Source organism: Zootoca vivipara, chromosome Z (genome assembly GCF_963506605.1).
Source record: "Zootoca vivipara chromosome Z, rZooViv1.1, whole genome shotgun sequence".
NCBI lineage: Eukaryota > Metazoa > Chordata > Lepidosauria > Squamata > Lacertidae > Zootoca > Zootoca vivipara.
Genome location: NC_083294.1, coordinates 8152091 through 8178060, shown reverse-complemented (window position 1 = coordinate 8178060; position 25970 = coordinate 8152091). Strand labels below are relative to the sequence as shown.

Below are 25970 nucleotides of genomic sequence, written 5' to 3'. Positions count from 1 at the left end.
ATGGGCCATTGGCCTGATCCAGCACGCTCTTCTTATGTTCTTAAAATAAACTTGCTGTAAAAAACAAATCCAATAATCAACCATCAGTATAATACTTCAAAATAAACACAACATAATCTAACCATAATATACACAGCTTACTGTTCACTCTTCCGTGTGTATTCAAAAGTAAGCCCCACTGTATGCAATGCTAGTCCTACTTGGAGTAGAGCTGTAGAAATTGATGCACAAGACTAAGTTAGGTGCTTTGGATTGTATTCAACTAAATTCTACTCTGAGAAGGGTAGATACTGAAATTGATGGGTCTAAGCTATTTATGCCCTTTAATTTCACTGAATATACTCTGAGTAGAACTAACATTGGGTACTACCCATTAACTTCACAGGGTCTGAACTAAGGTCTGAATTGACCTTAGTTGGGTACAACCTGTTGAGGTTAGTTGTGTTTACACTTGAGTAAGCAAATACAGTGTTGTGGCCTTAGATCAGGCATGGCCAAATTTGGCCCTCCAGCTGTTTTGGGACTACAACTCTCATCATTCCTAGCTAACAGGACCAGTGGTCAGGGATGATGAGAATTGTAGTCCCAAAACAGCTGGAAGGCCAAGTTTGGCCATGCCTGCCTTAGATGCTCAATGTTTAAACAATTCAGTGGCTGTTGAATTGTTTAAATGCTGAGTGTTTCAGCTATGTGCACTGTGTATTATGGTTACGGTAGGTACCTGTTGATATTTTTTTCTTATTTTAATGATGGCCAGCTGCTCTGAGACTAGTTTTCCACAAATAAGGAGCTTTAAATCCCCCCCCCTTGTCATATTATGTGTGTGATTTTCTCTTCCATCTTATGCTTGGGGGAAATAATATCTCAGGAAGCCTGTGTCATAATATCTTGATTGCATAGCTTAGTCATAAATCCCGTGGTCAGGTCATTAGTGAGTATACCAGGATTTGAAAGTGCCAATTTGTACCCAGGTGAGACCAGCGGCATAGCAACCCCCTGCAGTTCCCCAAACACTAAGCAACTGCTGTGGTCCCTCAAGCTCCCCTGCCACCCAGAATCCAAACCCCCAATGCACAGCAGCCACTGTGTCGCAGTACAGACCCCCCCCATGGCACCCTACAGACCCTCCTGGCTAGCTACACTACCGGGTGAAACCAAAACAGTGGTTCAGTATCAACTTCTGCAAAAAACTTTATTGATAAAGGTTTAAAGATTGGAGCTGTGTGAGGATATGACCTTTTTCTTGTGACTTTTGGTTTGAAGTAAGACCAAATCAGCCTCTTGAACCAATGATACAAGCATAGCATAGTTTCAGGTGTGCTTAAGAATTCTGCCATCTGGTATATGGTGGCATTAGGGATAGAAGGAGCTGTGTTTTTTTGGTTTCTCTGTTCCTCTCCTTCCAAACCTTAAGTTCAGTTCTCCACATTTTCAGAGCAATTTTGAAAAGTCCTTATTTGTCAGCATTTTAGTTCAGACTTCTCCTAATGAGTATACTATTGTATGCAGTTTTGACTACCGGTAATATCCATGCTTTACACACAATTTTGACTAATATCCATGTTTTACACACAATTTTCTGCAGTATTGATGCATTTTTGCATGGTAAAAAGGTAAAGGTAAAGGGACCCCTGACCATTAGGTCCAGTCGTGACCGACTCTGGGGTTGCGCACTCATCTCGCATTATTGGCCGAGGGAGCCGGCGTATAGCTTCCAGGTCATGTGGCCAGCATGACAAAGCAGCTTCTGGCAAACCAGAGCAGCACATGGAAACACCGTTTACCTTCCCGCTGTAGCGGTTCCTATTTATCTACTTGAATTTTGACGTGCTTTCGAACTGCTAGGTTGGCAGGAGCTGGGACCAAGCAACGGGAGCTCACCCCGTCACAGGGATTCGAACTGCCGACCTTCTGATCAGCAAGCCCTAGGCTCAGTGGTTTAACCACAGCGCCACCTGGGTCCCTCATGGTACTGTATTGCATTTTGCATATGGTACTGTACTGTATTTTGCATGGTACTGTATTCAAATTCATGGAGGGGGAGTAATTTTCAATTTGGGCTTTCCTCTTCTGTCAGCAAAATGTCTTTGGCCCGGATCTAATGCTGCCCTGTTGATTGGTAGTTCCATTCACCCTTGTCCTGCAGTAACTCTTGCTAGAATCATCTTCCAGGAAGGGAATGGATTACTCTGCCAAAGTTGTTTTCTCATCCCCACTCCCAATCTTGAAACCCACTTCCTGTTTCCGGCGGTGGGAAATGGCTGACTCCCATACAATCGGAACCCAGCCATGCCAGTAATTCAGGGCTGATATGGGGGTAATTAGCCCTGGCAGACTCCCCAGGGTGGGGGAGGACTGTCTCGTAGACCGGCAGATTGTCAGAGATTGCCAGCTTGCATTGCGCAAGAGGCAGGACACTGGGTCCCAGAGCACGACACAGCTGGCACTCTCCAATGCCACTCCCTTAGCCGGGAATATCTGTTTGATAAAATAATCAGATTTGGACAATAAACAGACATAGTCTGGACCGAAGAAGACTGAGGAAAACCCCCGCAGAACTGTACAGTCCCTGGCATTTAAGCTCGGACTTCAAATAGATTCTCGTCATGGTGCTTGGATTACAGAGGATTGGTATGTTCTTCCCCCCCTTGGTTTTCTACACCAAACCTCATTAAGAAACCTAATTTACTTTGAGGAGTACAGATGGACATATTTATAATTAAATGATCAACTGCGCAGCTTTATTTGGTTTGAAAGACTTGATAAAGAAAAGAAGAAACAAGATGGCGCTTGTGACGCAGCATAGAAAAACGAGAGGGAAGTGGGAGATGCTTGCTGGCTGACTTTGTAGTGATTTGAGACACTAATTTGGGGTAATATTCAGTGCATCTGTTTGCAGAATTTTTTTTATTAAGTGTGAGAGAGAAGGCTAAATGGATGTCTAGCAGCCCCCCTCCTAGGGCCCAGGAGGGGGGATTGTTCCAAAAGCCGATCGATCATCAAATGATTTACATCTATGGAATACAGTTCATTTGCATTGCAATATCCAAACAAGATGCCTAACATCAAAGACAGACTTGGACAACAGCCCAGATGGGAATAACTTAACAATTTAACGACATGGGAGTTGCTCCATCTTTAAACTTTGAATGGACTTGGATAACAGTCCGGATCAGAGATGGGAGTGAAGTCAGGAAAAGCTGTGCTGGCAAATAGACAGTTGGAAAAATATATATTTACAAATAAAGCTGTATTCGGTGGATGTAAGGATATATGATTTTGGACATGATTGAGAATCGTATAGCCAGGGACGGAGAACTTTAGAGTGATAAAACTGGAATGTGGAAAATAGGAGAACAACAGAAGAAGGCAGGAACGAGACATGAGAGACGTTCTGCAAGAGGTCCAGACTATGGGAAGTCCGAAAATAATAATAATTAATAATTTGGATTACAATTTTTTTTTAGTTTATTGTTTTTAATTGGAATATGATGACATGTCAATTGGCTGTTTGTATTGGAAAATGAATAAAAATAATTAAAATAGAGAAAGAAACCCAGTTCTTCACACTTCTGTAGCATCTTGCATTTGTTGGGCGGGGGGCGGAAGGGCGGGCAGGTGGAGATCTTAATGAAAATTTGTAAGCCTTTTAGCCTCAATTTCTTCCTAATTTTCATCTGTGCTTTTGACTAATATACACATATTATTATTTTTTGCAAAGTAGTTTCCCCTAAAATGATATGTGTGCTTCCCCTTAATTTTGGCCCGTGTTCTTTGCTTGGAAGATAGTACAACCAAAACCACAAAACTATAGATTTCAAAGGGTGGCTATACTTTGCTTTGTGTATTGGTTCAGGAAGTGTGAATTGATTCCTTCCTCTTTAAAATGCAAACAGAATGGAAATTTCTCCCCCATCCCTACTCCCAGTGGCATCCTGCTTGCTTGTGCATACTGCCCATCCCCTCTGCACCAGAGAAAAGACTGGAGCACATGGTCCTCATTGTAACTAATCCATGCAGAAGGCTTCTCATTTACCCAGGATGTGCTGCTTGTTGGTTCTGACATGGAGGCAGGGCATAGCAGCTTTCTCCCTTATTTAACATGACAGCCTTTTCACTCGGCTAATGGGCCTTGTTCTGTATCCTAACCACAGGCTCTTTAAAAGCAGCGAGGCATGAGCCAGTCGTATTAACCTCTACTGAAAAGAGGAAGTCTTTTCTTTTGCATGGCACACCTAAGCCTTTTGGGATGGTCTTTTTAGCGCCCGGGGAGCCTGCTCTGGGAATAGGTTGTGAGGGATGCTAATGAGATTTATTTTAGACTGCATTGCTTTGCTGCAAGGAACACCCCCATTGAGACTTTTGTGGGGTTGTTTTTTTTTGGGGGGGGGGATAACTGTATTTGTGTCTTGTAGCAAAAGAAGTGGCACCATAAAGACTGGCAAATATATTATGACATCAGCTTTTGTGGACTACAGGAAAGCTTATGCCATGATAGATCTGTTACTCTTCAAGGCTCTGGAAGACCCTCTGTAGGACTCTAAACTTTTAGTCATTCATCCTTAAGTGAGATGGGTAGGCATTGCTCTTTTGTCATATAATTTTGGATTAGAACTTTAGATCTTCTTCGTTTGCTGTTTTTACATGGAGTAGACCTACTCAAGGTGATGAGCTTAGCCATGGCCATTAATGAGTGGGTCTACTCTGAGTAGAAAAAATACTACTGTAAATGTAACCCAGTATTTCTTATTGCCCTTCTTCAGAGGATCACAGGGCAGTTTACAATATAAAAACAGAAAATACATAGCATAATAAACAAAACAACAATACCCCACACTTGGTTTTTACCCTGTATGATAGTATGATATACTATGATCGTATGATATTGTGATGTCACAGTTATGTGATATTATGATTTTATATTATGATTGTATCATGATTGATTGTGTAAGATTGATTGTAGGGGACACAGGTGGCGCTGTGGGTTAAAACACAGAGCCTAGGAGGGCTTGCCGATTAGAAGGTCGGCGGTTTGAATCCCCGCGATGGGGTGAGCTCCCGTTGCTCGGTCCCAGCTCCAACCAACCTAGCAGTTCGAAAGCACGTCAAACTGCAAGTAGATAAATAGGTACTGCAGGGCTGGCTCGCATAGCACCAGGGTGCTCAGGGGGCGCTGAGGGGCGCCCCAGCAAGTGGGGGAGCTGCGCGGAGGCCTCCCTTTTCCCTCCGCCAGCCGCGCCGCTCGGGAGAGCAGGGAGCAAAGCAAGCGGAGCAGGGGCACTAGGACCCTGCTCCACTCTGCAGCGCCCACCTTCCGGCGCTTGTCGGCAAAGGGGAGCGCCAGCCACGGCATGGCCTGTGTGGCTTCTTGCCAGCGCTGCTGATCTCCAGGCGCTGCTGCCGCTGCCGCTGCTCCGGTACTGCTCCGGCTCGGGCTGGCTGGAAGCACGTGTAGACGGCGGCCAGGCTAGCGGCCAGCTGTGCGCCCGGTCCAGCTCCGGCTCTGCCTCCTGCCGCGCCGGCGGCTCCAGCTGTGCTGCTGCCGGCGCCACAGTAGAGCCCCACGAGCGAGACGCCCTGCGCTGGCAGCGAGGCCACGGGCACCGCCGAGCCGTCGGGTGCCCTAGCGCCTCGCACAGCAACTTGAGCTCACTTAACCACACCTTGAGCTCCTGGCCAAGAGGAGGAATCCCTTGATAGAGCAGAGTGGACTGTCCTGGAACAGTGATGCAGATGAGGTCCCCCTAGGGAGGTGGAAGGTCACCCCTTGCAGGAGACAAAAACCCTGGAGGAACCACGACACACGGATGTGAGACTGCCAGGTGCCATGTTGCGTATTACTGGAGTTGCAAGGTTGATTCCATGCCCTCAGCTTGGACGCTGATTCTGGGCCAGAGGAGCAAGGACAGCAGGTGCAGACCTCAGAATACACCAAAATGTCTGTGGAAGGCACAGTATACAGAACCATTTCTGCCGCTCCTCAGAGGAGGAGGAGACGAGTGGTGGGTGGTAGGTGACTCCCTGCCGAGGAGGGTAGAGGCAGCAGTGTGTGGAGGTAACAGGATGTCCCGGGAGGTGTGCCGTCTTCCAGGCGCAAAGATTGATGATATGACAGAGAGGCTGCCAAGTCTTATGAAGCCCGCTGACCCCAACCCCTTCCATCTGGTTCATGTGGGTACAAATAATACTCCACACATAGCCTTCACTGTATAGCAAGGGGCTATGAGACTGGGCAGGAAGCTGAAGGGCCTTTAGGCATGGGTGGGGTTTTTAAAATTTAAATTACTCCTTCCTATTGAAGGTCACGACCCAGGAAGAGAGAGAAAAATACTGGAAGTAAAACATTTTCTGTGTTCAGGGCAGCTGTCTACCAGCTCCATCTGGTATGCAGACTGAGCCCCTACATGCCCACAGACTGTCTTGCCAGAGTGGTGCATGCCCTTGTTATCTCCTGCTTGGACTACTGCATTGTGCTCAATGTGGGGCTACCTTTGAAGGTAATTTCAAAGCTCTACCTCTCTTTCAAATCAGAACCAGTGAAGGCAGTGAAGGTCCTGTGTGAGTGTCCGGAGGCAGTTGGAGTATGGATGGCAGCTAGCAGATTGAGGTTGAATCCTGACAAGACAAAAGTACTGTTTTGGGGGGACAGGCAGCGGGCAGGTATGGAGGACTCCCTGGTCCTGAATGGCGTAACTGTGCCCCTGAAGGACCAGGTGTGTAGCCTGGGAGTTATTTTGGACTTGCAGCTGTCCTTGGAGGTGCAGGTCAATTCTGTGTCCAGGGCAGCTGTCTACCAGCTCCATTTGGTATGCAGGCTGAGACCCTATCTGGTGGTGCATGCTCTGGTTATCTCTCGCTTGGACTACTGCAATGTGCTCCCTGTGGGGCTACCTTTGAAGGTGACCCGGAAACTACAACTAATCCAGAATGCGGCAGCTAGACTGGTGACTGGGAGTGGCTGCTAAGACCACATGACACTGGTCTTGAAAGACCCACATTGGCTCCCAGTATGTTTCCAAGCACAATTCAAAGTGTTGGTGCTGATTTTTAAAGCCCTAAACAGCCTCAGTTCAGTATACCTGAAGGAGGGTCTCCACCCCCATCGTTCAGCCCGGACACTGAGGTCCTCCTCCAAGGGCCTTCTGGCAGTTCCCTCACTGTGGGAAGCAAAGTTATAGGGAACCAGGCAGAGGGCCTTCTCGGTAGTGGCACATGCCCTGTGGAACGCCCTCCCACCAGATTTCAATGAGATAAAGGATTACACAACTTTTAGAAGACATCTGAAGGCAGCCCCTGTATGGGAGGTTTTTAATGCTTGATGTTTTTACTATGTTTCTATATATGTTGTAAGCAGCCGAGAGTGGCTGGGGAAACCCAGCCAGATGAGTGAGGTATAAATATTAAAATTATTAAATTATTATTATTATGACTGCACAAGAGCTCTTAATACAGGATGGGAAATATGACCCAATAGGCATTACTGAAATCTTGTGGGATGAGACTCGTAACCAGAATGCAAAAACTGAGGGGTATACACTGTTCAAAACTAATAGACCAAACAGGAAATGAGGAGGAATAGCATTATATGCAAAGGATGTATACATATGGGAAGAGATTCATGACCCTGAGCATGGAAGGCAGAGGGAATCAACAATAAACTTACTGTGGGTATCTGCTAGCAGGCATGTCAAACCTGCGGCCCTCCAGATGTTTTGGACTACAATTCCCATCTTCCCCAACCACTGGTCCAGCTAGCTAGGGATCATGGGAGTTGTAGGCCAAAACATCTGGAGGGCCGCAGGTTTTACATGCCTGTGCTATAGGTTTCCAAGCCAGGCTGAAGACTAGGAAGATGCCTTTCTACAGCAGATTACCAAACATTTTAAAAAGGAGAGATATAGTAGTCATGAGATACTTCAACTACCCCATTATCTGTTGGAACTCAAACTCTGTCAAGAATGTAAGTTCCAACAAATTCCTCCATAGTCTCACTGACAATTTCATTTCCCAGAAGATGGAAAAAGCAACAAGGAAAAAGCATCAACCTTGTACCTGGTCCTCATCAACAGGGAGAGAGGAACTGATCAAAGTGGAAGTACTGGACCCTTGGGAGGAAGTGATCATGTCCTCTTAAGTTTCATGATACAGTGGCAAAGGAAAATGGACATGCAGTGCTGGACTGCCAAATAGGCAGCGTGGGGCTATGGCTTTTTAGGGCCCTTGTGACAACAAATCAAAATAATATTCATTTGATCTTGAAAAAAATTACAAAACGTATTAGGAGATAATTTGTGACAACCCCCCCCCCCAATTTTGACTGCCTACAGGCCTCCACAGGGTTTAATCTGGCATTGAAGACATGCACCCTGGACCTTAAGAAGGCTGATTTCAAAAAGGAACTTTTGGGTGAGATCACATGGTCAGAAATACTCCAAAGATTAATGGGAGTTTCTTAAAGGTGAAAGACACATATGCAGACAATTCCAACAAGAAAGAAATTGGGAAGCATCTAAAGAAACCAGGGTAGCTGCATAAGGAGCTTACAGATGAGCTTAGATTTAACAAGGCCATGAATAAGAAATGAATGAAAGGGGGAATCACGAACGAAGAGTATACATGAGTAACCAACAGTCTCAGAGAGAAGGTCAGGCAGGCCAATGCTCAAAATGAGTTCAGGCTTACAAGATACATTAATAATGATAATAAAAGGTTTATTTGGCTGTGTTAGAAACAAGAGGAAGAACAAGCAAGGTTCTCTGATTGGAAAAGACAGAGAAATGCTATTGGGTGATAGAGAGAAAGCAGAAATGATCAATACCTACTTTGCCTCTGTCTTCACCCAAAAGGAAAGTGGTGCCCAAGCTGGTGATAACAGAATAAACAATGCAAGGAGGAAGCTGCAGCCCCAGATAGGAAAAGAGGGGGTAAGGGACCACCTAGCTACTTTAAATAAATTCAGATCTTCGGGGTCTGATGAGCTGCATCCAAGGGTACTAAAGGGGCTTGCATAAGTAATCTCAGTCTATAAACTGAGAATTCTGGAAAACAGATGAGGTCCCTATAGTCTGGAGGTGAAAAGTTGCACCCAACTTTTCAAAAAAGAGGAAAAAGAAGACCCAGATAACTACTAACTGGTCAGCTTGAAACTGATACCAAGAAAGATCCTAGAACAAATAATTTAATGGTTGGTCTGTGAGCACTTAGAAAAGGATGTTGTGATTACTAAGACCTGGCATGGTTTCTCAAAAACAAGTAATGCCAAATTACTTTTTTTTGATAGAGTTATAAGCAGTGGCAGACTTTAAGCTCTTCAGCCAGGCCTCTAACATTGCACGTGCACGCGCGCGCACACACACATTTGCACAAGCAACCTTCCAAGCTGCCCTGGCCATTTGCCTGAAGCTAAGAAAATGAGGGAGGGGGGCACATCTAGGGAGACAGGTGCTGTAGTTCTTTGCACCTTCACAGGTGGTGAACATGGCTGTTGTCAAACAGGTATTTGTTTAGGGCTGCTCTGAGTTGCCCTGCAACTTTCTGCAACAACTTCATTGTGAGTTCTGGCACCTATTTTTCTTGGGAGAGGGGGGAAATACTGATGACAACTCGCAACATTTCTGAGTTCTGGCCATGCTGGCCAGGGCTGATGGGAGTTGGAGTCCAATAATACCTAGAGCGAACAAAGTTCTCCACCCCTACTCTAAGAAGCAACTTCCTTTAGGAGGGAATCCTTTCATGCAATGGAGAATGCTGTTCCTTTGAACAGGGGTGAGGAGGCTGTGGCACTCCAGATGTTGCCAGATGGCAACTCCCAGCATCCCTGACCATTGGCTGTGTTGCCTTCTGCTCTGATGGGAGCTGCAGTGCAGCAAGATCCACCTGCTTTATTCCTGTCAAGCTGCTAACAATACTTCCTCTTTGCTTCTTAGTTGACCTCAATTCTGGTTAAAAACAGGGAGAGTAGATTCACTTAGCAAAGGGGGCAGAATCAATGATGAAAGTAGGAAATCAGGATGGACTTTGGGAAATTGGACAAAAGGTAGTGATTCCAGTTTCAACTCATAAAAAGGCCTCAAATTATATGCAGAAGACATTGGATGACTGTACGATAACATAGGTTTGGAGGATAATGCACTCTCCTCCTTTCTTTTCAATCTTTGTTTGCTTCATTACTTCATAAGTTTGAACCTAAAACACAAACATGTGTTTGAGGTGACTTGCAGGAGAGGAAATGCAGGGAAGGATGGCTGAGGGTGAAGTTTACAGTCTGTACAGTGTAGAAAAACAAAACAGTGAACTCTTGATAGCAAGAAATAAAACTTGAATTGACTATCCCAGCACTTGTAGAATTGTAGCTCTTTGCCTGACATTGCTGTTCTTCTCCTTCCACCCTCTTCTTTTTAGGATGACACTGAGCCATATTTTATTGGAATATTTTGCTTTGAAGCTGGCATTAAGATCATCGCGCTAGGTTTTGCTTTCCACAAAGGCTCTTATCTCCGAAACGGCTGGAACGTGATGGATTTTGTTGTCGTCCTTACAGGGTAAGTGATCTCCCCCTCTTCCTGCTCTCTCTCGCCCGTCTCCACAATTCTTAGAAATTATGCTGAGAGTGAGTTGCTTTGATGCTTATTATTATCAGCAGCAAGGTGAGGAAGAGAGTATGATACCATTAAGATTCTATAGTAAAGCTATATTTGAAGACTTACAAAGGAGCTGTTGTGGAGGTGAATTTGGGCAAGCCATTGTCTAGCCCAAGTTTATGAACACCCTTAAAAGATAATAGATAGTTGGCAGATCTTAACTCTGAAGGCAATCCTTTTCATTTCTTTCTTCTTCTTTTTAATGCCAAATCGTCTTCTGAAAACTACAGAACAGTTTTAAAAGCAGGAAATGTTTTAGAGGAGAATTTGATCGTATGTGAACAAAAGGAGGTTCACTTGGCCTTTGAGACCAAGAAGAAAGCAAATGGGTAGCAGAATACTGATGAAAATGATCAATACGCTGGATATTTCGGAAAGGTGGTGATTTGCTCTTCAGTTATAAAACATCTAGTTGTGCCCTATTTTGAGCTTCTGGATATGGTTTAATAAGGAGTGTGTGTCTGTTTTCCTCCTTGCACCTTTACAGTTCTTGACTGGTGTAAACTGAGAAGCACCTCAGGCATGTTGCTCAGCTGGAATACCCAACTGGCATCTCTGGGTCATTTGGGGGATTGGGTAAAGGGTGTGTGTGAGTGGCTGGCAAGGGGAATAGGGTAGTCCTAAGCAGGGTTGGCAAGCAACATAAGCAGGGGCTGCAGCCCCAAGTATTTATATAGATGGCACTGGCTTAGAGGTATTCCCCCTTTACTCATGAACAGGTCAATGAGTTTGTCTGCTGTAACATGCCATTGCACTGAAACTAAATAAAGTGTACACCTGACTCTTCATAACAATTGTTTTATTCACATGTAAATTGATTCAACGTGGCTAATCAGTTAAACTCATATGTTCAGACGGTTCAGTCTTAAGCATGCTTGCTCCAAAGTAAGATTAGCATTCATGTTCAGTTAAGGAAGCTATTGTAGCTAGCTAAGTTCTACTCAGAGCAGTACACAAATGAGTCATGGATATCCATTTCAGTGTGTCTGCTCTGAGATGGGATGAACAATGGTTACAAACCTTAATTCTCAATGTAATTAAAATAAGCACACTAAACCAGAAATACCTAATAATGGCCTACTTGGGTCAGGGGAGTGCTGTGGACAATAGTGTGTCTTGATGTCAGTAGGTTTTTGACTAAGTCCCCCATTATATTCTTGCGGAGATATGTGGGCTGGACAAGGTAACTGTTATGCGGATTTGTAGGTGGTTGACTGACCGAGAAGAGAAGGTTAAGGAGTGATATGATAGCTATGTTCAAATATATAAAAGGATGTCATATAGAGGAGGGAGAAAGGTTGTTTTCTGCTGCTCCAGAGAAGCGGACACGGAGCAATGGATTCAAACTACAAGAAAGAAGATTCCACCTAAACATTAGGAAGAACTTCCTGACAGTAAGAGCTGTTTGGCAGTGGAATTTGCTACCAAGGAGTGTGGTGGAGTCTCCTTCTTTGGAGGTCTTTAAGCAGAGGCTTGACAGTCATATGTCAAGAATGCTTTGATGGTGTTTCCTGCTCGGCAGGGGTTGGACTGGATGGCCCTTGTGGTCTCTTCCAACTCTACGATTCTATGATTCTATGATCCCAAAGAGTGCTCACTAACAGTTCCTAATCATCCTGGAAAAAGGTGACATTGGGGTGCCAGAGGGTTCTGTCCTGGACCTGCTGTTGTTCACCAACTTTAAAAGTGACTTGGATGAATGTATGGAGGGGATGCTCATAAGATTTGCAGATGGCTGAAAGGGGACAGAAGACAGAACCATGATTCAATATGATCGTAACAGATTGGAGAACTGGGAGAAGACTGACAAAAGGAATTTCAATAGGGACAAATGTCAGGTTCTACACTTAGGTAGGAAAACCAGCCGCCCAAATCTAAGATGGAGGGCACCTGGCTTGCCAGTAGTACATGTGAGAAGGACCTAGGAAACTTAGTAGATCACAAGCTTAACATGAGTCAGTGGTGTGGTGCAGCAGAAAAAAGCCAATGCTATTCTAGGCTGCATCAACAGACATATATTGTCATGATCAAGGTAAGTAATATTGCCACTCTATTCCCCCTTGGTCAGACCACACCTGGATTACTGTATCCAGCTCTGGGCACCACGATTTATGAAAGATATCAATAAGCTAGAACGTGTGCAGACGAGGACAACCAAGTTGACCAGGGGTCTGGAAATCAAGCCTTATGAGGGAACTGGGTACGTTTAGCCTGGTAAAAAGGAGACTGAGAGGAGACAGGATCGGATTCTTCAAATATCTAAAGGGCTGTCACATGGAAGAGGGAACAAACTTGATTTCTCTTGCTCTGGAGGCTAGGACCTCAGTTTACAAGAAAGGAGATTCTGACTAAATACAAGGAATAACTTTCAGACAACTTTCAGTGGAACAGACTCTCTTGGAAGTTTGTGGACTCTCCTTGGAGATTTTGAAGGAGAGGTTGGATGGCCATCTGTCATTTATGATTTAGTTAAGATTCCTGCATTGCAGGGGGTTGGACTGGATGCTCCTTGGGGTCCCCTCCAACTCTACAGTTCTGTGGTTCTAAAAATGTCAATAATAACCTCATCATGTTTATACAAAAACATCTAAGAATGGAAAACATATTAACCCAAACAGGTCTTTCTCAATGGTAATATATTTCCATTTACAGCTGAGTGGAGGAAACTGGTGACCCTTCAAATGTTGCTGAACTACAGTTTCTGTTGTTGCTAACAATTATGCTGTTTGGTTGGGAGGTGGGAGTCCTACAAAATCTGGAGAGCTGTATCCCTTTATTTAAGACATTTCTATGCTGCTTAATTATTCACATTTCTAAGCAGCGTACATGAATACAATCCACAGAAATGGGGACAATTAAATAATCAAAAATTATAAGAAAACCAAACACTTCCTTAAAATGCCTGCTGGAACAAGAAAGTCTTTGCTATGTGCCTGAAGTTCACCGGGGTGTGTGTTTGTGTGTGCCTGTTTAATCTCAGTTGGGAAGGAGTTCCAAATGCAGCTTTTCTAGTAGCTACAAGCCAGCCATCTGAGCCATGGTAGACCGCCAACAAAGATTCCTCCAAAAACCATAGTAATCAGGCATGCAAATAAGGGATCAAGTGGTCCCTAAGATTTCTTAGACTCCCAGCGCAAGGGGCATTGTAAATTACTACAAGAATCTTTACTCCAATAATTTCCCCCCTAAACCGTATGTAGTTCTTGATGCTTTTATTTGAGGATATTCCCGTTTGCAAGACTCATTGAGTTTGAGTGGACTTACTTCCAAAAAAAGTTCAGTTACGGTTGCCATTTTAAGGTTTATTTTCTTTGGATTACGGCCCAGACTTAACTCAGAGTAGAGCTTTCTCAGGGTTAACTGAAGCTAGTAAATTTCAACTGAATGTTCAGTGGCTCAAACTCAAGACTGCTTAATGCTAATAAGTTTCTCTTCAGTGCTCCAAGCCAGTACAGTGGAACCTCGGTTTATGAACACCTCGGTTTATGAATTTTCGGTTTATGAACGCCGCGGACCCATCTGGAACGGGTTAATTCACTTTCCATTACTTTCAATGGGAAAGTTCGCTTCAGTTTATGAACGCTTCAGTTTATGAACAGACTTCCGGAACCAATTACACCCATGCTTCAGTTTATGAACGTTTCAGTTTAAGTACTCCATGGACCCATCTGGAACGGATTAATCCACTTTCCATTACTTTCAATGGGAAAGTTCGCTTCAGTTTATGAACGCTTACTCCGCGGACCGTCTGGAACGGATTAATTCACTTTCCATTACTTTCAATGGGAAAGTTCGCTTCAGTTTATGAACGCTTCAGTTTATGAACAGACTTCCGGAACCAATTGTGTTCATAAACTGAGGTACCACTGTATATTATGTTCATAATCAAGGTGGTTCCCCTCCCTTTTCTTTCAAATATATACCCATAGGTAAAATGGGATTCTGATCTGTGTCTATGACAACGAGAACAGCTTGGTTATGTTTGAGTTCTTCCAGATTGATTTTCTGTTCTGAACTATGTCTTCATGTATGTGGCATAAAACGTAAAATACTATATTTTTACATGTATAAGACTAGGTTTTGCCCCCTAAAAAATAATGTCAAAAATTAGGGGGCATCCTATACACGGGGCCATCTTCCCCCATTTTCTTAAATCAGAGTCCCCATAAGAGTCTTATACATGGGGGCGTCTTATAATACGGCAGTTGTTCTACCTTGTGGGAAAATCATGAGTAATGGGATCTGCTGGGAAACACTCCTAAATATGATGGTTGTGGGTTGTGTGTCTTCATAGCTTAGGGTTTTATTCAAAGTTTGACCTGCATCAGTAGACTCATTAAAATTGACGGGCATGAATGACTTGGGACGGATACTTGCTCTATGGTTAGAGCATCTGCTTTGCATGCAGAAGATATCAGGTTCAATCTCTGCCATCTCCAAGTAGGGCTTTTGAAGGACCACCAGAGAGTTCTTGCTATTTAGTCTACATCTCTTTCCTCTTGCGATTTGAACCCATTAGTTAGGATCCTACATTGGGGGAGGAGCCATAGCTCAGTGCTAGAGCAGAAGGCCCCATCCTCAATCCCAGGTATCCCCAAGTAAGGCTGGGGATGTCTCAGCCTGAAACTGCAGAGTCGTTGCTAGTCAGTGTTGACAGTATTCAGCTAGATGGACCAATGGTCTGATTTGGGTTAATATTAGTAGGTCTGGTCTGAGTAAAACTTAGTTGGATACAACACTTATATTGCTTGGGGGACTCTTAAGAGAATGGAGGCTGGTGATGTGTGGGGCAAGGGTGTTTTCTGTCTCATTTCTTGAAAGACGTTAATCATTTTCTGGAGTGCTGCTGATGGATGCTGTCTTAGTCATAGGATCATAAACAAAGATGTGATGTTACATATGCACACACGATGTAAGCGATTCGTTTTAGAAAAAAATTGCCAGCCTTTTTTTGAGTATCATTATTGCAAGTAGTTTTAAGTGCTGTTTGATCTTCAAATATAATTGCACAATAGCAAGTTTGATTAGACAGCTGTAATAAGAAGCCTTGTTGCTCTCATCAAACACATGCATTCTTTTGAAGTGCAAGAGTGTTAATGTCAAGGCTTCTGGCTTCTCCTGCTGATCCTAGCTGGGATGTATTGAAAGTGTCTTGTACATGGGGCTTCCTACCAGGCGGGCAGCAGGGAGAGGACTTTGTATATATAGTTGGTGACATTTCTCCGCAGAGAGGCTCTCTGCGGGGAAGAGGTTGCTACATTAACTGTAATGCCTGCCATTTCAACTTGCAAGACCAAGAGCAAAAACCAAACAAACACCCCTCCACAGCTTTATTCCAACACCACCACATATTACTGAAACATCTAGAAATTTATAACTGGTTCACTGAATGATCATTACCTGAATAGTGGGCAAGGGTCATTATCTTCAAATATCTAAAGGGCTGCCACATGGAAGATGGAGGAAGCTTGTTTTCTGCCGCTCTAGACCCAAGCCAATAGTTTCAAATGACAAGGAAGGAGATTCTGACTAAACATTAGGAAGAACCTTCTGACAGTAAGAGCTGTTTGACAGTGGAATGGACTCCTGTCAGCACACTGACTGACAGGATGCTGATGAGTGTGCACCAGGGGAAGGGGGGCTGGTGTCTGACTTGGGAGAGGGGAACAGTGATTTTTCAGGACCTGTACCAGGCAGGAGCCAAGAGTCAGAGGCAGGAGTAGCTCCAGAGCTGGAGGGTTGAGCACAGAATGGGGTGGAAAAAGAGGAGGAGGTGTCTTATTTTCAGGGGATGTCTTAATCTTATTTTATTACAGTTTTTATTATGGACCCACCCTGGGGAGCAACTTCTTTTAAAAAGAGACAAGGAAAAAAGTGCAAAGGCAGCGGCGAGGGAGGCACTTTGTGCATGCTCAGAGACCACCCCCATCCCGAGCTATAAACCCACCGCGGCTTTCCAAGACGCCTTTCCCCCGGCACTGGACTGGCGGGGGGGATGGGAAGGGGGTGTCTCTCTGTGCATGCTCAGAGGCAGCCTCATCCCGGGCACCACTATGGGAGGGGAGGGCACTCACCTAACCATGACCCAGATCCTGGCCACGACGAGGCGGCGTGCGCCGGCAGCGGACTGAGCTGGAGCCCCTGGCGCAGGCCGGCGCAGGCCAGTGTTGAGCCGACTACCGGCTCTGCCGAGTGCAGCCACGGGCCCATCGCCCAGCCCACTTGCCTGCCTCCTGCTTCCCTGCCCACAAAATTCCGGCGGCAGGCCATGCAGCCCACGACGCTCCAGTGGTGCGGAAGGGGCCAGCAGCGCTCCCGCCGCCGTCCGCGCTGCTGGCGCCGCGGAAGGGCCCGCGGGCCTCCCGCCGCCGCTCTGCCTTGGGCCATGTGGCCCACAATGTTCTGATGGTGCAGAAGAGGCCAGCAGGGCTCCTGCCGCCGCCCGTCACCCTGGCAGGGCCCGCAGGCCTCCCGCCGTCGCTCTGCCTCGGGCCATGCGGCCCACAACGTTCCGACGGTGCGGAAGGGCCAGCGGGCCTCCGGCCACCACTCTGCCTCACCGTTCTGGCTGGGCACTCCACCCAGTGCTGCTGGGCGTTCTGAGCGCTCGGCGCTGCGGAGCGCTCCACTCTGCAGCCGCCTGTTCTGGCGGTGGGGTGGCAGGCTTTGGCCGGGCCAGGAAGAGGCCAGGCCGCTGGCTGGGCACTCTGCCCGGCGCTGCTGTGCGCTCCACTCTGCAGCCGCCTGTTCCGGCAGGTGGCTTGCTGCTGCAGCAGCCGGTTCTAGGCCCCGCTGGCTGGCTGGGGCGCTCGGTGGTCTCGCTGTACACGGTATGAGAGGTATGTCTTATTTCCGGGGGGTGTCTTATATTTAGCAACTGCTAAAAATGCTGCCATGGCTTACTTTATGGCTATGTATTAAAAAAGGGGAAACACGGTAATGGAAATCCAAGCAGTAGCGAGGAAGTAAGTGCTGGTGCATGAGAAACCATGATAAGCTGGGAACTCAAGCTGATGTGTAAATAAAGTGCATTGTCTTGGAACAGACATAATTTTGACGTGATGAACCTGCAATGGCTTCTTTGCATGACTATAGAACGCAGGAAGCTAACTTATTTTGAGTAAGGTAAAAGGTCCATATGGTTTGGTGTTCTCTATAACAAGGGTGGAAAGCCTCAAGCTTGAGGGCCAAATATGACACACACACTCTGACCCTTGGGACGCTTTCTAGGTCACACCCATTTCCTCAGGCTAAACCTCTCACTAAACACTCCTTCTCTACAGTCCACCATCCTTACTTTGCATTATCCTTGAGTTTTATTGTCTGGATGAAATATGTCATTGAATTCTGGTAATGCCTTTGGGTGGAGGACAGAGGGGAGAGTGAGTGAGAAACTAGCTGAATGTAACAAAGTAAAATTTATCATGTTGCTCCATCCCTTTTGCAGCTAGCCCACCCAACCACTGGCATGTGGCCCCCAAAAGGCTACCCAGAAGGGAATGTGACTCTTGGCGTGACCTCTATAGTAGCTGCTCTCCATGGTTTCAGGCAAAAGTCTACCCCAGGTGTACCTGTACAATCCTGGCCTTTGAAACTGGGGGGGGCCTTTCATTAAAGAGAGAAACCATGAAAGGAATCAAGTCCAACCAAAAAAGCATTCTTTTTTTTGCAGAGAACTCTGAACAAAGAGGACTGGATTAGAAAGGGATGGGCATGAAATTGCCTTTGATTCGGATGGAAATATTTGGCGCTGACTACTTTTGAATGGAGCCTTTGAGAAAATAGCTTTGTTTGCTGGTGTGATGGATTCCATTTTGATTTCCTTTCTAAGACTAGGTGTCATTAAGCCAATTTCTTTTCCTCATCTCCAGCTGTGAGAGAGAAAACGGCAAAATAATCTACAGTAGTGAGGTTACTGCGGATACAATATTTAATGTATGGAACTTTGATGACTTGGTTATTCCCAACCCCAACTTCCAACTTTGAATTGCATTCAATACAGATTTGTTGTGGTGCATATCAGGGACGCTGACTTGCCCCCCACATTGAGGGGCCCCTCACATGACACGTCCCACCCCCACCCAACATGCCAGCTCTCTCCCGGTGGCAGTGGGGGATGGGGAACATGGAGAGTGATCTTCACCCTCTGTGTATCCTGCCCCTGTCCAGTGCACTAGTGCTTGCCCAGTGGCAGCAGGGAATGGCAGCCCCATCAATATTGGGCAGGGGCTCAGCCCCTGTCCACAAATATTGAGATGGCTGCAACCCTTTCCACCCCTTATAATTTGCACCCTTGGTGCATAGAGAAGTTGTGTTTTTTAATGCATTGATATTGTAGCGGATTAGAGACTGAGCAATGACTCAGGAAATCCTTGTCTTGAATTTGCCTGTACCATATGCTTGGGAGCTGGTCTTGCAAAAGGGTTTCCGCGACCTTCCAAATAGCAATTAAAGTGGCCACAAGGCATCATTAAAAAAGAGGATACAAATTTACAAAGGCTGATCTGTGTTCAGATGCAGTTTTATAAATTCCTATAATTTAAGTAGAAATGCAATAGATCCTATCAGCATAGTGGAGGATGACTGTAACCGGTATCCCTACTCAGTCTGCTGACCAGATGCTACTGTTGTTGGACTGCTTCAAGGCCCCTTCCTGTTCTCCATTCTAATGGTTCTTTATTTTTAAACCAGATTTGGGCTGGACTGCCCCTCTAACAGAGAACATATTCAACCAGAAGAGTGTAAAGTAGAGCACGTGGCTATCTAATCTGCTGGATTTATTCTAACTGAAAACATTTTATGCCCAGGGTTGCTTACAGATTGAGCATTAAAATATATATATTTGACATATGCTTTGGTCTCAGTGTTGTCTTCAACATTTCATTTTAATGGATTTTATGTTTTAATGCAGGAATGGGAAACCTATTGTCTCTAGTCTAGGCCAAACTTGGCCTGCTGGGCTTTCCCACGCCAAGCCATGACCACCCACCCTACACATGGTGTCATACAGGTAAGGGTGGAGCTTGGCCAAACTTGCTTGAGTGGCTTCCAAAGTACCTGGTTTGCTAAAAGCTTTTGAAGTGCTTGGCAAAGCAGGAACCCAATGGCAAGCAAGATCAACCCTCCTCTTGTATTGGCAGCTGTGAAGGAAGGGTGATTCTGCTTGCTCTTTGTATCCCCCCTCCTTTGTTTCAACAGCTGTTGAAAGAAGGTGGGGGAGGAGTCCTCAGCAGTAATTCGCTTGATTGGACCTGGGACCTTCTGCATGCAAAGGAAATTCTCTACCACTGAGCTAAGGCTCTTTCCCAAAAGAGTGTAGGGAGCTGCTTTATACACAGTCTGCCTGCATTATTTTTGTTGTTTAGTCGTTTAGTCGTGTCCGACTCTTCGTGACCCCATGGACCAGAGCATGCCAGGCACTCCTGTCTTCCACTGTCTCCCGCAATTTGGTCAAACTCATGTTAGTACCTTCGAGAACACTGTCCAACCATCTTATCTTCTGTTGTCCCCTTCTCCTTGTGCCCTCAGTCTTTCCCAACATCAGGGTCTTTTCCAGGGAGTCTTCTCTTCTCATGAGGCGGCCAAAGTATTGGAGGTATTGGCTTCAGGATCTGTCCTTCCAGTGCACACTCAGGGCTGATTTCCTTCAGAATGGATAGGTTTGATCTTGCAGTCCATGGGACTCTCAAGAGTCTCCTCCAGTACCATAATTCAGCCTGCTTTATACCACAGTCTATACGTTGATCTACCTAGCTCTATCTTGTCCACACTGTCTGGCAGCATCTCTCCAGGATTTCATACAGGAACTTTCTCCTGCTATACATGGAGACACCAGGGATTGAACCTGTGTTACTGGGGCTTTGTCTGCTGCCAACTTAAATAGTGGTTGGTGTGACTATCAATGCCACTCATTTCCCTTTATCTTGCAACTAAGTATATTTGTATAAAACATCAGTTATCACTGATCCTGGGGTGTTGAGATTATGCTTTGTCACAATGGAAAATTCTTTATGCTCTAAGCAGTCAGCCCCCTGCCTAGCCCAGGTTGTTGAAAACCAAAGAGTAAACGGTGTGGAAGGAATACTCATTTGGTAAAAATGCATCTGTACTGGCGAAAATTGTGTGCTAAAACATGGATACTAGTCAAAACTGCACACGAAAGTGTGCTCATTAGGAGAAGTTTGTAATAAACAAAATAAACCCTCCCATGGTTCTCCACAAAATTAATTTGGAATACGCCAAACTATTCCCCCTTTTATTGTGTGTGAGAGAGAGAGAGAGAAAGAGAGAGAGAGAGAGAGAGAGAGAGAGAGAGGAGGAGGAGGAGGAGGAGGAGGAGGAGGAGGAAGTAAGCTGGGTTTTATTTGGGCACTTCCCTCATCAATGCACAGCTCTTGATTCCAAAACTGCTCCCCTCCCAAATGCTCCCTATCTCTCTTCATCTCCCCTGAACCCCCAGTTTGAATCTTAAAAGTTTGCTTTGGCCATTGCAACATAATGATCAGTGGGTTGTTTTGTTTTGTTTTTTGGTCTGTCAGTCTCAGACACTGGAACTTGTTAATTAGAAAAATAAATCAAGAGTTCTAGTATCTTCTGCCAGGATCAATATAGCATCAAGCTGAACAGGAGCCTAATACATTGCAGCTGAAAGTGGCTTGTTCCAGAAAGCATTCACTTGGTGTCTTAGAGCAAAAGGCTTTTGGTACTGCCCTCTTCTCCACTTCCTGGGAAACCTGGTGATTTGCTGTTAATAACACCATGAGGGACATAGGCTTCTCTCCTCTTGACAGATTATCTTTCCATCAAATATGCCTTTTAAAATTCCTTTGGGGCAGCTGTGCACCAAGGCAATGGCTCTCCTTGGGGAAGCCAACTTCTAGGTGGAGGAGAATGGCAGGGGGTTCTTAATTTAGTGCCTGTTCAATTTACATGTAAACTGCTTTGAGGTTTTTGGGTTCTTCTTTTTTCTTTCTCTTTTTTTTTACAATCAAGTGGCACATAAATTTTATGAGATAAGTAAATGATAAACACATATATCTCTACATCTTGGGATTTGGGTGGACCAACTCATAGGAACATAGGGTACTGAGTCAGAACTTTGGCCCACCTAGCTCAGTATAGTCTGCACTGGCTGACAGTGGCTCTCTATGGTTTCAGACAGGGGTTGTCTCCCAACCCCACCTGGAGATGCTTGGGATTGACCCCAGGGCCTTCTGCATGTAAAGCAGGTTCTCCACCCTTGAGTCGCGTTTCGCCTTTTTGTACCCTGAAAATTCAAGTATGCAACAGGGTGTCAGGAAGGTAGTGGTGGGGCTTGTTGAACTTGTGGGCCAAGGGAGAAATAAAATTGGAGTCTGATTTTTTTCCTCTAACCCTGCTGTTGGACATCAGCAATCTTTATGCTGGGCAAAAGTAAATAGTTGAATTGCTATTGGCCAGGGTAGGGGGAGGTTGCCGGGTTCAGCTGTAATGCCAGTGTGAACAGGAAGCCAGGATGATACACTCAATTCTTCTGTTTCCACACTACAATTCATCCAATCTTGGTTCCATCCAAACCTCTCAGATTATTATCTGTGTTTGTCTGCAAATAGGGTAGTTGGGCATTGCCAAAATAAAAAGTACAAAAATAGAACACAGATTAGCATAAAATGTGCATGTGCATGGATTCAAGCTTATAAAATATCTGTCATGTAAATAAAAACACAATGGAGGGTATTGAATGTTAGTCATACTCAGAGCAGGCTCATTGAAATTGATGGAGAAGGCTAACTTAGAGCCATTAATTTCAAACGGTTCTTTTTTTTAAAGTAGAACTTAGTTGGATGCAGCCCAACATGTCTCAGGATAGTGAGGAAGACTGTTGATTTTTGTAGTGGATCCTAGTGCTAATCACCAATTAATATGTAGTGGATTTACCCTGCTAACTGCCCTCAATTAAATATAGCGGACCTAAAGGGGGCAGATGGCCAACATATAAAGAACTGATTAGGAAAATTAATAACCAGTACGAGCTGAAACCATACAACTAGATTGAGCAATATTGTCAAAGTTGGTTACACTACCTCCAATTACAATCAATTTTCAAGAAACACAAAGCAATAGGATTTGAAGATAAGAGATCGAAGCTGCAAGAACTTTTATTAGAAAATCAGGAAAAACCATTGGCAAAAATTTACAAATTTTTACTGGAGTGAGAAATGAAAGACGAGGTAGTCAAACATGTAATGATAAAATGGGCTCAAGATATAGGGAGGGTAATCTATGTTAACCAGTGGGAAAAACTATGGAGGGAGGGTATAAATTTCACAGAGAAAATATATGGAAGATGGTATACTGGTGGCACCTGACACCAGCTAAAATAGCGAAAATTGACAGAAATAATCAAAACAAATGTTGGAAATGCAAGGAGAAACTAGGGGATTTCTTCCACTGCTGGTGGAGTTGTAGTAGGATTAGTACATATTGGTCAGGCATATAGGAAGAATTGAAAAAAATGCTCAGATTTACATTTGAGAAAAAAGCCAGAGATCTTATTGCTAAGCATGATCCCCGAAGACATACCGACAGATAGGAAGAACATACTCCTCTATGCGTGTGCGGCAGCCAGAGCGCTGATCGCGCAAAACTGGAAGGGAGATAAGATCCCATCGATACAGGATTGGTATATAAAATTGGCCGAATATATGACTCTAGCAAAGCTAACTGCAATGATCAGAAGGACACCCAAACAAAAAATTAAGGAAGAGTGGAAATATGTGGATGATTATCTTTATAAACAAAGAATAAGCACAAAGTTGGTGATATGTCTAGACTGAGAGGCACAAGATGGTAAGAAATAAGGGAATGGAAAGGGAAGAAATATGGTCTAATTAACAAAGAGAAGGAGAAGCTTAGTAGAAATAAATTATGAGATGGAACTGATTATAAGTGTTTGGAAGTCGAAATACTATCTTGTCTTTCCTAACCTTTACTTACCTTTTCCTTTTCTCTCTTTCCCTCCTCCTATCCCCTCCTCTCCCTCTCTCCCCCCCACAGTACACTTACCTTAGACATCTCTTCTTGCTCCCTTTTCTTTCTATTCTTGTTCCCTTTTCCTGTTCTTCTCATATTCTAGTCTTCTTGTTCCAAGATTGTTTGAAGACTATGTTCATGTTTTGGAATATTGAGATTTTGAAGTCTATCTAACTATGCTACAACGTTTGAGCTATTTGTAAAGTTTGTATTTGTCATATGTATTTTCCTTTTGTAATTTCAATATGCAATAAAGGTTTTTTAAAATTAATTAATTAAATAAATATAGCGGACCCACCTCATGGTATGGCAATTAAATGAATGTCTACAATTTACCACAAGCTAGCTGATTTTGGAGGGTTGGGGAATCTTGTGTGAGTGAAACTGTGATTCAGGGAGTCTCAAGAAGGAGTTAATCCAACAAGGGAAGTTTTATTTACAAGAAATAAAGAAATTGGTGAAACAAAGTTGGGTCAGGAGATTAACTTATTACTTAAAGTAATTACTTAAACTAAATATAAGGATGCCACAGGCTTAAACACAGTATTGCAAGCACAGCTGCTCACAAACTCCCAAAATCAGTCGTTTCACTTCAGTTTTTGTTACTCCTTTCTAGTTCCTTATGCTTTGTTCGGGCAGATACTTCAGGTCAATTCTTTTAACACAGTTTATTATTTTGGTTCACAAGCAAAGGGTCAGTTACCCACTCTCTTAACAATCCCTCTCCTGAGGTATTCCATTTAGCATAACAGACCCAGGGGATCCCCTCACCCCTTGTTACTGGCTTGGCAGTCTTCTTTACCTAGAAGATCGCTCCCCTCCTGGCTAGAATGAGATTCAAAGAGTCTGTATTCACACAGCTATACCTCTCCTGGCTCCTACTCAGTCCTCCAAATAAGTTCTGTTTGTATACCTTCCCAGACCCTCAATACCAGGGGTAGGCAACCTAAGGCCCGGGGGCCAGATCCAGCCCAATCGCCTTCTCAGACGGTCCGGGAATCAGCGTGTTTTTACATGAGTAGAATGTGTGCTTTTCTTTAAAATGCATATCTGGGTTTTCTGTGGGGCATAGGAATTCGTTCATTCCCTCCCCCAATATATATATATATATAGTCTGGCCCACCACATGGTCTGAGGGACGGTGGACTGGCCCACGGCTGAAAAAAGGTTGCTGACCCCTGCTCAATACAGTCTTAAGATCCAAGCTATGAGACTCCTTCCTCTATCTATTGATATTCTCCTCAGTGTAGATGTTTAATTCAAATCAGAACCAGTTTTCCCTCGATCAAATCCTATCCTAATCCATATCTCCCATTCAGTGCTATTTTTCTAGAAAAAGAGGTGCTGGAACTCACAATGAACACCTGCCTTGTTCTCTTGTGCACCTGAGACGTGCCGGAACTGAGTTCTGGTAAGTTCCAGCTGAAAAAAAGCCCTGCTCCCATCTCAAATCAAGCCCTATCTCTGTCCCTGTCTAACTCAGTCTCTCAGAAACTGCTCCTTTTATTCTCCCTCCCAAAGTGCTGCTCCACTAGGGTTGTCACCTTTGGTCAGGCAAAGTAAGGGACAAGTGGGGTTGGGGGACTAAACATTACTTTATCTGGTGGAGATATGGCTTCAAAGCAATCCATTACAATGAGTTGTGTTCTAATGCTGGTCATACTAATAGAGTAGACCCAATGGAATTTATGGATGTAAGTTAGCAATCCACATTAATTTCAATGACTCACATCCTCTCCACCTGCTGAATTTCTGTTTGTCAGTAAATGTTGAAACCCAGCCAAAGAGAGAAAGAGGTAGAGATAGCAATAAATTCTGTTTCCTAACAGAGACTTGCCTCCAACATCCTGTTCAATATAACTGCTAATGCTGTAGCCTTATTGGCTAATAAGGGTCCTTTAAGTTGCGCCCAGGCAGGGACAGAGACAGTCAATAACGACACCGAGGGTTGAATCCAGAGAAAGAGTTTAATCTCTAATTAGAGAGACTCTTGGTGATCCATATATTTCACGACAAGAGTAAAGAAAGACAATTTTGCAAAGATTCTTATACACTTCTTGGGCTCCTTCCCCCCTCCTCAGGAATCCACTCTGTAAGAGTGCGCACGCAAGAGGGTCATAGGTTACAAATACATATAGGGATCTTCCTGTGTCCTGTCCTTCTCATAAACACATGCTGACTCAACAAAGCCTTCAGCCTTCAGTAAGCCTTCAATAAGGCTAGTTTATGCATCAAGCCAGCAACTTCCAACGTCAGGCTGGAAGTGCATCCGCTGATAAGCCTCTCTCTGCCTCTCGTTCTGTGTTCCAGACAAGGCCA

The 25970-nt window shown here is 44.6% G+C and overlaps 1 protein-coding gene across 1 annotated transcript in view; it reads left to right on the top strand.

Moving 5' to 3' along the window:
• The window catches only part of CACNA1B (calcium voltage-gated channel subunit alpha1 B), a 317851-nt gene that overhangs the window by 10196 nt on the left and 281685 nt on the right, over positions 1-25970 (top strand). The window contains exon 3 of the mRNA XM_060270557.1: positions 10402-10541. Within this exon, the coding sequence (XP_060126540.1) occupies positions 10402-10541 (140 nt within the window). The remainder of the gene's footprint in view (positions 1-10401; positions 10542-25970) is intronic.